At 39.6% G+C, this 13,430-nt stretch overlaps 1 protein-coding gene across 1 annotated transcript in view; it reads right to left on the reverse strand.

Annotated features, from left to right (window-relative positions):
• INTS8 (integrator complex subunit 8) overlaps positions 1 to 12,337 on the reverse strand; it is a 21,166-nt gene extending 8,829 nt beyond the window's left edge. Inside the window, exons 1-14 of the mRNA XM_064706484.1 lie at positions 12,153 to 12,337; positions 10,734 to 10,908; positions 8,665 to 8,805; positions 8,170 to 8,241; positions 6,977 to 7,028; positions 6,569 to 6,751; positions 5,926 to 6,033; positions 5,121 to 5,276; positions 4,474 to 4,574; positions 3,981 to 4,122; positions 2,130 to 2,200; positions 1,816 to 1,991; positions 933 to 1,066; positions 217 to 327 (exon numbers count right to left, since the gene is read on the reverse strand). Of these exons, the coding sequence (XP_064562554.1) occupies positions 217 to 327; positions 933 to 1,066; positions 1,816 to 1,991; positions 2,130 to 2,200; positions 3,981 to 4,122; positions 4,474 to 4,574; positions 5,121 to 5,276; positions 5,926 to 6,033; positions 6,569 to 6,751; positions 6,977 to 7,028; positions 8,170 to 8,241; positions 8,665 to 8,805; positions 10,734 to 10,908; positions 12,153 to 12,282 (1,752 nt within the window). The 5' untranslated portion in view covers positions 12,283 to 12,337. The remainder of the gene's footprint in view (positions 1 to 216; positions 328 to 932; positions 1,067 to 1,815; positions 1,992 to 2,129; positions 2,201 to 3,980; positions 4,123 to 4,473; positions 4,575 to 5,120; positions 5,277 to 5,925; positions 6,034 to 6,568; positions 6,752 to 6,976; positions 7,029 to 8,169; positions 8,242 to 8,664; positions 8,806 to 10,733; positions 10,909 to 12,152) is intronic.
• Between the last annotated feature and the right edge of the window lie 1,093 nt (positions 12,338 to 13,430).

Genomic DNA, 13,430 nt, shown 5'->3' on the forward strand with positions numbered 1-13,430 from the left:
CAGGCCCAACTCATTGGAAAGCCATTATCTTTGCTCTGCTGATGAAACTCTGAGAGACAGAAATCCTTATCCATTACACAACACATGGAGCTTGTCACAATATCTCCCTCACCACCCAATTTTTCAGTTCTTTTTCTAAAAAAGGGCTTTCAAATTTTCCATTTCATTAAGATTCAATTGTCCAAACCAACCAGTAAGCTCAAATGGCTTGCTCACCTTAATGGCACAGCAGTGCAATCCCTTGGCCATCAGGATGTAGACCAAATCCCTAGTCAGACTGTCTTTGATTCCTAAAATAACACTGCCGTAAACATTTGGTACTTCCCACTGGGAGAGAAATGCATAGGATATTTGCACAGAAACAAGTTTTAGAATTCACATCACTGTTTAAAACAACATAAACAAACCCCAAATACTGAAAATTACTGCCAACTCCTGTCTTTACATCTCATCACAAGTAATGTATGGTTCATTTAGAAATACGACAAAAACGCCCGATAACCCTTTGTTCACACTCTGAATATGCAGTAATTAAAGGGAGGAACTAAAAAAAGAGACAAGAAATCTTTACTTAAATAAAGTCCTCCTCTCTCCTGCTCCCACCTTCTAATGACAGAAATTTAAGATAAAACAACATTGCTATCTAGTCAGAACACTAAAAGCACAAGCTACAAAAACATCTTTTCTCATAAGGAAAGCTTGTGATACAGCCAGTGATTCCTTAAAACAAAGGTTATAGGTTTTTTGTAACACTCTTCACATAGAATGTGTGCTAAGATATGTATCATCATTCTTATTAAACCACCACTACGCAGAGAGGGAAAAGATAAATCACCCTGAGGATCTATGAGAAAATGTTTCTTGTTCACTGCAGTATGATACCTAACCAGTCCTTGAATTACAGTCTCTTGTGAGCACATGAGCTAAGTTACCTTATTAGAAATTGTCCAGAATTGGCGTTCTGAGGTCATACCATGCAACTCAATCAAGATCTGGCGAATCCTCCAAGGATCCACTGACAGTATGAGCTGATGCTCAAGCTGGCCAATATTGACGCTTGCTGAAGCTGGAAGAAAAGCAACCAGGTCTTCAGCACATTTCTTCTCAATGCAGATACTTCCAATTCTTTAGTATATAACACTTCAATCAGAACATAGTAAGAACAGCAGATATATCATGCTTCCATAGGTCCAGACATCCTTTTGTGTCCTCTGACAATCACCTTGTGCTACCTTCACCCTGACCTAAAGGGCTGCTTGCAATCCCCTTCCTCACTCCAGCAGCTCTGACCACTCTTGCTATAGCAGTGCAAAGATTCAAGATCAGAGAAGGTAAGGCCTTTCCAGCTCCAGCCACCATCTGGCACATCTGGTTAGCTTTGACTTGTGCAGCTGCACAGCCAGCCAGCTGTATTGGGGAATTTAACTGGTTTACTTGGTAGGTTAAAAATTTCATTCAGATGGCACTCCTGTTCCAGCTTACCGCACAGTCACGCCATCATTAATGTCCAGAGGCAGGGTTCCCTTTCTGGGAACAGCTGCCATAACCACATTTTGTTCAAATTAATGCCACGCTTTCTCACTCTGTCACCAAGGACACATTCATTTGAGCTTATGTATTACACTCACTTGAGAAACAAGCAAGTAGCAGCCAACCTCTTGAACAAGCAGGACATGCACCAACCAATAACAGGAAGTACTCTCTCTAAAAACATTATAAACTTTTTTGAGAACAGACCTGCACTTTGTAACCTCAAGGTTCTCATCATGGAAATAGGACACTAGCTGCAGTTAATGAAAATGCTGTGAAAGTTACCTGGGATATCATAAAAAGAAGTGACAGGTTTTGTGCACAGATTGATTCGAGGAGATCTCTTCCGCATTTGGTCAATGAGCAGCTTCCGTTCATCGTCTTTCAGCAGTTTTATGAAAAGCTCATGAGATGAAATCATGAAGACAAACTGAAGATCTTCCATGCCCAAACACAAGTTTCTAAGCAAATAAAAATGTTAGTACATAAGCAGGAAAAAAGTGCTTATTTTTCCAGTTATACGTTCTTGAAATTTTTATTGTGTTGTATTACATTGCTTACAAAGTGCAAATTCATGTTATCTTAATATGGGTACATACTTGAGAAACGCTGCCATTCTTCTCTTCAATTCTTCAGAAGCACTTTCCAAGTTTATTGACCCTGAACAAACCTGGAAAAGAAAGCAGAAAATAACTAAGCAGCCGCCTTGCACATTTATAGTATTTAGTTATAGCCAGTGTTACTGACCAGCTTTCTGTCTCACAAGTAGTAACAGCCAGTAAACCTCTATCTCAGGTGAAGCAACAAGTTATGGAATAATTTTGGTTGGAAGAGACCTTAAAGATCATCCAGTTCTAAAAGCCCTGCCGTGGGCAGGGACACCTTTCACTAGACCAGGTTGCTCCAAGCTCTGCCCAGCCTGGCCTTGAACACTTCCAGGGTTGGGGCATCCACATCCTTCTCTGGGCAACCTGTTCAAGTGCCCCACCACCCTCACTGTAAAGGGTTTCTTCCTAATATTTCATCTGTCATTTTGAGTAGGAACCTATTACCCTTGTCCTGTCCAACAACAAAATGCAAAACAGCTTTCTTCTAGTCCCCTTTAGGAGCCTGAAAGTTCTCAAGGATGCCCTTGGAGCCTTTGCTTCTCCACCCAGAACAATTCCAACTCTTTTGGCCTGTCTGTTGTTTTTACTTGGTAGAGCAATTTTTGAATCTGCTCAAGTGCTGTTAGGTGGGAACCAAGTGCAGCATTGCTGGGTGGTTACCCTAATTAATTTAGAATCAAACCAGTATTTCTATTGTGGTCTGTGTAACCCTGTCATGACTCAGTTACTCTAATTGTAGAGAAGAGACCAGCTCTAAAGGGTTTCCTGTAAGCCAAAGAAAGTAAGGTAAGATTTGACTGACAAAGCTTGATACACAAATCTCAGTACAACTGTGTGAAATAACACTGCCTCTGAAGTAAACCTGATAAAAGCTACTGCCATCACACATGGATCAGTTTCCTTCAACCTGTACACAAGACAGGATGTTTCAGACAACTGTCATCTTCTGTCAGACATAATCCACATTCCCTTTTCCTACTTCTCTTGTATACAGAAGCACTGACACTGAGTGCCACACAAGATCATTTAGCACATGAGTTTAAAAATGAAGTATTTCTAAGTGCAAAATTATAAGATTCACTAGGACCTGGGTTTTTTTTTTAAACCAGAAGTTGAAAAATAACTAGACAGTTGAATTTATCAGCTTGCAATAATTTTTTTAGAAGTACATTCCAGTTCCAATATGAGCAGTTGATGTAAGCTTTTACTTGCTCTGCAGTACAGAGCACTGTCAATTAGTTTTTGCCACATGACTGAAGAGACAAGCAAAAGAACTAGGCTCAAATTAATAAAATACATTAAAATAACAGCAAAGTAATAGAACTATTAAGTTTAGCTTAAGCAACATTCAGTTTCCTAAAAAGCTTCACTAAGGGTAACAGTGCAGGTCTCACACGTAACAGTAACTCAGGATCACTGCATCCCATGCTAACTTCTACAACAAAGCTAATAAGGGAAAAGTGGTCCTATTCCACAGGTACTTTTTCTACTCATTCTCTCAGTCTTGGAGAATTTGATTCTTTGTTCCACTAGAACAAATATTCATCAATATCACTACATAATTTAACAATGTCAGGAATAGCAGCAATTTCAAATACAACCTGAAGCAACAGCTCTCCACTGGACCCTTCCTGACAGATGGAAACAGAGCTGTGAACAACAGATGCAGAACTGATCACTGAGTGGAGCTGCCCTAACTGCAAATAAGTTGAATAATGTTTGAGAAGTGACCTTTCTCTGCTTCAGAAAGCAGAGCCTCCCTTGCAATAATAACAGTTATGTGGGGAAAGAAATCTCTCACTAAATATCATTTTCACTTCCAATTTTAGGTTAATGTTTTACCTCAAGAAGGAAGTCTATTTTCTCTTTGCTGGGTTTCAGGAACAGTTGGCAAAACTGAATATCAATGATTCGCCCTTGTAACACATCACAGACTGTATTGCACACGCAGACTTTGAAACACACTTCATCCAGAGCCTCATTCCTGCAAGAACACAAAATTGAAGGTCACAGGACAGCTCTGACACTCAGGGAGCGGTGTCACAACAGGTGGAAAAAATTTTTTAAAGAATCAGTCAAGTGATAAAATCAACTGTTAACGTGCATTACATTTTTTCCATCTATGGCCACAGGGAGATACAACCAAGGAGCTGTGGTGTGATGTAAAATGTAGTTTAGACTACTGCTAACAGAAACGAAGACTGAAGTTTCATGGATATAAGTAGTTTGCTGTGGAAAGATTTTACATACTTTCCACAAAAAATATAACCAATGAAAATTACTCTTCATCCTCACTGAACACTGATTATAATATGATTTAAATCTGATGTCTCACCCTTGCTGAGCTTTTTGGAAGAGTTCTCTCAGCACTGATTGTCTGAACTGTTCAGGTAAACTGAGGGTTAGGTTATCTTCAAGGAATATCTTCACTAAGTCCTGTAACAAAAACAGTTGGAATACTCAATGCATAATGCAATAGAACCAGACAGAAAATTATTTTATCCGGTAAAAATGAGGAAACTAAGAGAAGCATCTCACATCCATATTTAATACTAAAATTAATTGATCAAAAAGGAATCAAGTAACAAAAGAAGTTCTTTACTATCAGAAAAAAAATCAAAGAAAAAAACAAAAAAAACCCCAAACAAACTTGCACATCTAAGTTGCAACAGTCTCCGAAACCCAAGGAATTAGAACCCAAGAATTAGCTGAAAGAATAATTCTCAATACCCAAAGAATTATCTGAAAAGCTCTTATGTCAGCTGGCAGGAATTCTTTACCATTGTATGGAATCCAAGATATTTTAATCCAATATGTACCAGATTATGTTATATTCCCAAACACACAGAACTTAAAACAGTATGTAAATGGTTAAATTGCCATTTAACATTTCTTAAAATCCATACCAGTTCAAACTGAATCCTCCACAAAGAAGGATAAACCCCCTCCTCAAATATCCATGGGTTTGTTTAGGCATTCTACCTGGTATTTGCCAGATTTCATACAGCTGTGGATTTTACTGTAAGGAGTTGCCTGTTGAGATGCATCATCAGAAGATGAGGTGAGAACTTCACAAGCTTGACAATACCCAGCTAACCGTGCTTCATCTATGGTAAAATGAAGTGATGATGAGCCATTCTGAAAAGTAAGAGTTACAGCAGATCTTAGTAGCCAAAGCATTATGAAATATATGCTTAACTCAAAACAGAGACTCACAATTTCCAACAGCAAAAGAACAAAAGAATGTACATGCACACACTTCATTTAAATAAAAACTGGAATTCTGAAGTTTTGAAAATATGAATATGAAACAAAATAAAAAAAGGAAGCAAACCATTCTTAAAAAATAAGATGCACTTTTTTAAAAGGTTAGAACATAGAGAATCTGATTTCCAAGGGAAAGTTAGGTTAAAAAAAAAACCAAAGAAGTGCTGTATGGTTACCTTCCTCAAAAACATGTCATCACCATGGACACAGGATGTACTGTTCACTCAAGTTACTATTAGCACTGGAGCTGTCATTTCTACGTTTTTTGCATCAATACAATTTGTGTAAAAGACTATTCATTACAAAAGGTAGAACAAAACAGCAATATACTGCAACCAATTAATATAATTTCAAACCAGGCACAACGTGAAAAAAATTACTCTCAAAACTTCAGGAAGTTTCTTTAAAAACTCTGTGTACCATTAAGAGTTATTAAACTGCTAAACAAGGAAGCAATAATTTAGACAAGGCGTTTTTTTAGAAAAGAGTTGAATTCACATGCTAAAAGAACAATTCTTACCTTTGCAATCAACTCCTTTGTTTTGAAAAACTTTTCCTTTGCCTTTTCATGAACAGCTGCATTTGTAGATCCTTGTTGGAAATAGATTGCACCCAAATCATAGCAAACCTGCAAACAGCACTCACATCAAACACACAGCCTTGGACATCATGTTCCAAGTCAAGATGAAGTATTTCAGCTCAAATGCTGCATGTACTTTAAACTACTCCTACTTTTATCTAATTTACCAACATACACTGCACACCTGACCCCACATACTTCAATTGCCTCCCCTTTAACTGCAATCTCATCTGCACAAGCATTACAAAATCAAAGAATGATTTCCCCATAATCATTGAAAAAAATGCAATAAGCTGTCCTTGTCATATAATGGGTTATTTCAGGGGACTGAGAGGGCAAAAGTGAGAAGTTAGTGGGAAGTAACAACAGTTACAATGATTAAAAAAAGTTCTATTAATGTAAAAATGAAACTAGTATTATTTCATTGTATTACAAAAGAAATCAACAGACAAAAAACCCAAACCCAAAATAACACAAAGAACATTAATAGAAAAAAACTGTGATTTACCTCAAAATTATTACATAACACTTTTTCTAAAGAAACAGATATAAACTGAAAGCTTTAGTACAAAATGTGAGCTACCTGGCACTGTATCTCCTCTGCACTGATTTTCAGTCCAGCTGTAGAACTCTCTGTTTCTCCATTCACCATCCCAGGTTCCATGGCCAATAAATCCAGAGTTCTTATAGTATGGACATAAAGATCTTTGTTTAATTTAAGTGCTCCTTCCAGGACCAGGATGGAATCAGCAGCCTGCTCCTTCAACTGTAATAGTTCAAATGCATTAAAAGAATTAACCTCTTGGTCTCGAGTTCAACTCTGGGTTTCAGTTAATGCTACATTTTAAACAGCTCAGTAAAAGAACAGTTTTTTAAAAAGTCCTTCAAAAATTCTACACAATGTAGAATTGGCTTTTGTATTTCTTGTACAATAAAGAAATTCATATTTACATGCAAATTTGAGTAAAAATATGAGGGAAAAGAGTCTCACCACTTTCAAAATATTTTCCGTTAGTTCCTTTTCTTGCTGAATATGATTCATACTGCAAGTTAGATACAAGAGGTCAAGCATTCAGTTATAAGGCAGATCTGCACAGTACTTCATGTTCTAGATCACAATAATTCATTCATGCTTGGTTTTCTTAACTACATTTTGAACACCATAATGCAGGACCACTGACTGCTCTTATCTATCTCTATCTGAAATACAGAACTTCATAATAAACACATAATTTTGTGTGAGAACGTGGTTCAATAAAACAAAAAGTCGCAAAGTTATCATTGCCTTTTTTAAGATCAAATTGCTAATACCAATTCAATAGCAAAACAATAATGAAGAAAGCTTCCACAGCCTCAAGTCTCATGAAGCTTCAGCATTTAAATCTTCTCAAACATGTCAGGAGCAGAAGCACGTTCACATGTTTATGTAAAAATTAAAAGTATTTTTCAATTATTTTCCCACACAGATTTTTTTTTTTTTTATTCAGGATCAGACTCTGATACATATAGGAAAATATAACATCTATAGTAAAATAAGGAGGAGGAAGAAGAGTATATTTAATCAACATATTTAACAGACTCTGTCAAACAAGTATGGTCTAATGCTTAAGTGTAAAATTAACACAAAACACATGAAAAGCACCATTTAGATACTTCCAAATTTTGGAAATAACTGTAATATAAAAGTCAAGGACAAGTTGTTACTAAAGCCTCACAGCTTCTAGAAGGCAAAATGCAAAATTGATTTTAAATTACAAATTATTGCCTAATGAAGCAAACATTTCATTATTTCTAAGGTTATCACACACAATGCTTCCAAACGGTGTAATAAAACAACAATATTAAGCAAGCTACTGAAAGTCAGGGATGCAAAAGAATGCAAGAAATGTACCCCATCTAAACTAGAGCATAAGCATTCTGTCAAGGGAAACTGTCACCTCTCTTTCTCTCTTGATTTTTCATGCCATGACAAAGTCACAGAGATTATAACGTTGACAGAGTGGAACAACAGACAAGTATATGTACCAAGCATGTCTCACAGGAAAGTGAGAATATACTTGAAATAAATCCAAGTTACACATGTAACAACTCAACATTTTAGAAACATTATTTAATCTACTTAGAAATTACATTTCTGATTATAAAATACCTATGACATCCAAATTAATGATATCTGTAACTTACACATTTAACTGAGGTGGACCAGGTTTCACTTGCTTTACGGGAAAACTACTTTGAACGATGGTCCTTATGGCCCTACACAGGGGAAAAAATTAAGCAAATAATGGTATTAGCCTCAGAAATGTAATAAGCAGATTACAGGCCTCTTGATAATAGTAGTTTACCATTTCAGAAACATTATACCATTAGAACACATCCCTTACTCAAGAGCACATCTAGCAGCTAAGAAATGCTTGTATGTCCATAAAAAGCTGAAAGATGAAGATTTTTATATTTATAAGGAAAGAGTTCAAATCATTATCTTGACTACTTTTTAGAGAAGCAAACCAGCTCTAGAATAGCTTTTCAGACTCTGCTCCTTCACTATAACCTAGCAACAGATCACAACACTTATTAGTACTTTAGAGTTCTTTCTCCATCTACATACAATAATACAGACAGAAGAAAGCACTGCTCTGTTCCATAATGATTTTATATTATTGCCATGTAGTAGTTTACCATCTGTTGTAGAGTAGTATTGCCATTGCAGTGGTTGGGGGTAAGCTGGACAGATCTACATCCACATGCTTAGTTCCTGGGGGAACTTTGCTGATACACAGAAGTTCATTCAATAGCATGTTCAATACAGGAACAGACAAGCTATTAAAAAATAAAAGACAGAATCAGATATTTCATAGAGTAAATCTATTTATGAAATGTTAAACAATGTACACTACTATTCAGTACTGGCTGCTGAATACCATTAAGTACTATTCAGTACTTAGCATCACAGGGATGTTTATTCAGCATTTGAGATCAGGTAAGTAAAGCAGTTACCAGTATTAGCTGCATTAATTAAGCCCAAGAGAATGGGCCCAAGCAGTAGTTCAGCCACCCAGCCAGCTGAATTGCTACTCTGCACCACTGCATTACCCACACAGGCACCTTACCAGAATAATCCAGTCACCTGTAACAGCATGACCCAGCTAGTAAGAAGTTCTTTCAAAGCAGCCCCAGATCATACTCCCTGAAGGTAAGCAACCCCATTTCCATCACAAATAAAATTCCACTCACAGAAAGTGAAGTTAAGACTAGGAACTTTTTGAATAGTGGTAAGTACAAGATACATTGGCTGGGACAGGACTCGCCTTAATAAAATGAGAAGACATGCAGGCTGGACTGCACTGCTTCAAGCTTTTGTGGTATAATTTAACACAACTAAAATATTATTACTAATTTAGACCTTTTTTGAAATTAGATCAGCTACAGCCAAAGTACCTTTGATCTTGTGAAAAATTTGTATGCTTTGCAACAAGTATTGAAGACAACCAGTGAAACTACACTTTTAGCAGCTAAAGCCAGGATTTCTGTTTCACAAATTTTAGGTCTTGTGTTCTATCAGAAGCATTTCACAAGCAGTGACTGAGGCAACTGGGGGTGTTTAGCCAGAAGACAAGGCTCAGAGGGGACCTTATCACTCTGTACAACTCCCTAAGAGGAGACTCTAGCAAGTGGGTGGTCAGTCTCTTCTCCCAGACAAGTGACAGGATGAAAGGAAATGGTCTCAAGTTGTGTCAGGGAAGGTTTAGATTGAATTTTATGGAATTGATTAAATTTTATGGTAAGTTTTTCACCAAATGGGTGGTCAGCCATTGGAACAGGCTGTCCAGGGAAGTGATTGAGTCACCATCATACCCTGAAGGTATTTAAATTATATGCAGATGTGGCACTTAGGGACATGGCTTAGTGGCAGGCTTGGCAGTGTCAAATTAACAGTTGGCCTCAATGATCTTAAAGCTCCTTTCCAGCCTAAATGATTCTACAATTCCATGTGAGTTAGAACCAGGGCAATTATTGTCCCCTTAAGATTTTACATTAAATTACAGATAAAGGGGGCAGGAGACTTGTGTGAATGAATAAGGAACTTCTGCCATTACTTAAGTGCAAACAGGAAGCCAAGTGTAAACACGAGTCACCTGGACACAATCCTGTGCCATGTGTTTTGGGATGACCCTGCTCTAGCAGGGAGGCTGGATCAGATGACCCACTGTGGTTCTTTCCAACCATACCCATCCTGTGATTTTGTGAGTGCAGCTCCCTAACGTGCACAGCACTGCCAAAGTGAAGTAGTTCTCGACTGTTCTAGCTCATCAGACCATCTTTCAGCTGAAATTTCCAAAGGAAAGATGCAAAGCTGGGGTCTGTCTACTTCAACCACAGTCATTTCACAGATACATGGAGCTATTCACATCAACAACAGTGGAGCGAGACTTCCAATTTCAAGCATGTCAGAATGAGGAAACTTATGGTAGTTTTGTCACTGAAGAAAACAACCTCAAATTCATCTTTATGAAGCTTACATGTACATATCTTAATGTCTAAGACATGCTGGTTTTCCTCTCTAGACACTGTTGATTTGTTCAGAAGACTTTATCACACTGACTTTATCAAAACTCTTTTATAACTTACAGCTAAAATAAAACTAAATTTCAATTATCACACCCAAAAGGGAGCAAGAGAGACTTCCATTTTTTAAAATAAGTATCTCAAGCCACATCAATTTAGTAAACTTAGCATGAAGACTATACCTTTTCTCTAACACATCCAAATCCCACTTCAGATGAGCAGCAACTTTGAGAGCAAGAAGTTTTAGAATGCGGTTTCTTTTGTTATCAGGTGGTGGCTGGACTTGGTTCTGTTCATTCACTGATGGTTTTGAAGCTTGTTCCAAGAACTGAACAATCAGCTGCACAGGTGGCGGGTCTGCAAGAAAACACAGCCACTCCTCAAATTCTTTATAAGCCCAGAAATTAATTTTTTTCCCCTAGCTATGAACACAGCTCTTTTATCCTTGGTGTTTATAGTGCTGACATTGTTACTTGGTAGATTCTAATCCCAAATGGTGTCCTGCATGTGCTGACTCAAAACAGACTATCAACATATCTTTGCTAAATGTTAAAATTCACTTGACCATGGTAACCACACTCTCACACTTTTATTTATTTTTCACTATTTTGTATTAATTATGTTTTGATACTTGCATCTACTGAAAATAAATGCTGCCTAAAGAAATTACAAGATACAAAAACTATACATCTACTTGTAATTATCCTCTGCACTTAAAGTATATTTACAAGCAATTGCTGGTACTTCTGAATACATTTACAAAATACTTTCCGACTGGTTAAAAAACAGCATCAAAAAAGCACCCAATCTCTCCCTTCCAATAAGACAGCCAATACCTTTCAGCTCTTTTGAAAAAAGAGGCCAAACCACAGCTATTACAATCTCAATGAACTTTGTGAAACATAAAGCAAGTATTATCAAATTACTTAATTCATTAAGTATAAAATCTTAGAGTATAAAATCTAAGCATAGATCTAAGATAGATTACGCTTAAACTGACTTTTTGTAGAGGCAACACTGGCCCAGGTTTTCCTGTTTCCTCCACCTCCTCGCAGAATTCAGGTGCTGGAAAAGATGACTACCACTTATGACGGTCAAAAGACCACGTAAATTAAAATACGGCCATTTTCTTATAACATATCAGACCAGAATTCTATTTATTCCAGGTCCAGAGAGCAATCTCAGCACTGAACCTTTCAGAAGACTTCAGCTCCTGCCACTAACAGGACCCCAATGGCAGAAAACCAGCTGCCAGCTGCAATGATGCACGAGCAGCGCTTCCCACCGAATAAACAAACTACCACACTTCCGCACACAACATTCACACACGCGAAAGGAAAAGCGATCTACCAGACAAGAAAGACAGTGAAATTAAGTTATTAAATAGGAAAGATAAAGTGAAATGAGAAAACTCGCGTTACTGCCGGCGGTAAATGCCGCCGCACGGCCGCGGGCAGTGCCCGGCTCCCTGTGCCCCGCTCTCCCCAGCACCGCAGCAGAGCCCCCGCTGCCGCCCCTCTGCCCCGGAACGAGCCTGCCGCAGGAGGGGCCGGGGAGCGGGGCCGAGCCCGAGGAGAGGCGGCGGCCAGCAGGGCACGCACCGGGAGAGGGCTTCTGCAGGTGCTGCTCCAGCAGCGCCTCCTCCAGCACGAACTCGAACCACGACGTTTGCGGCGGCGTGCATGGCCGGCTGGAGGTGGCTGCCTCCCTGTCCGCCGCCTCCGCGCTCATGCCGGCCGCTCGGCAGGGACCCGCACAAACCCTGCAGCCCCCGACGGCCGCACAAGATGGCCGCCGGCCGCGCCCCCTCGGAGGCGGCCCGTGAGGGCCCCGCCCGCCGCGGCGCGGGGAGCGCGGCTCCGTGGGGCGGCCCTGCGGAGCGGGCCTATCGGCAGAGCAGCCTGGCTGCCTTATGGCATCGGTGGTTTTCTTTCCCAAGTCACTAGTTCGGTGCATATCCCTACCCGTCCCCGCAGCCGTCCCTCTGCCTTTGCGTCCATCGCCGTCCTGTCCCCGCAGTGCTCCCTGTGAGCCCTCAGGCCGATAAATGGCTCACCCTCCATGCTCCTGCCCATGAGCCTCATGAAAGAATAAAGAAATTAGGACCTTGGTCCATGGAGGCAGATTTAAATCATGGAATGTTAAGGGGTTGGAATGGACCTTAAGGATCATCGAGACCCAACCTCTCCTGCCGTGGACAGACACCTCCCACTAGAGGTTGCTCAGAGCCCCGTCCAACCTGGCCTTGAACACTTCCAGGGTTGGGACATCCACAATCTCCCTGGGCAACTTGTTCCAGGATTTCACCTCCCTCACAGCTGATAGGAAAGATGGGTGCTTATGTCTTTACAGATTATTCGATCAGAAGATGATTTAGGAGATTTAGGAGAGATGGGTGTTACTGTCTTTGAAATGTGTTTCTAGGAGCATCAAGCTGTGTGGGTTTGTTACAGAACCCAGGCGTTTTGACCAGACATTTTGAATTCCGGAACTTCAGAGTATTAGGAGAAATGCATCTGTGCAAAGCCTATTGCAGAGCCCAAATGGTCTGAACTTTTGGTGGATCCGCAGAACCTAGACAGTCTGAACTTCCCAACTTTAGGGTAAAATGAATGTTTTAGGGCAATATGTGGTACGTGGTTTGGGAAGGCTGTACCTTCCTAGTACCTCAGCCAGTGGGGAAACAAAGAGGGCAACATTGCCATTGGGAGTTTAGGATGAAAGGAGACTGCATCCTCCAAAACCTCAAGAGTGACCCCATGGGGAATTGTCCCAGTGACTCTCCCCCTTTATTAGAATAAAATTGCAGGACTCCTCTGCCTCCTTTATGGACATCAGCTTTTCATAGCATGGCTTTTACGCACACAGTTAAGAATATT

Source organism: Zonotrichia leucophrys, chromosome 2 (genome assembly GCF_028769735.1).
Source record: "Zonotrichia leucophrys gambelii isolate GWCS_2022_RI chromosome 2, RI_Zleu_2.0, whole genome shotgun sequence".
Taxonomy (NCBI): Eukaryota; Metazoa; Chordata; class Aves; order Passeriformes; family Passerellidae; genus Zonotrichia; species Zonotrichia leucophrys.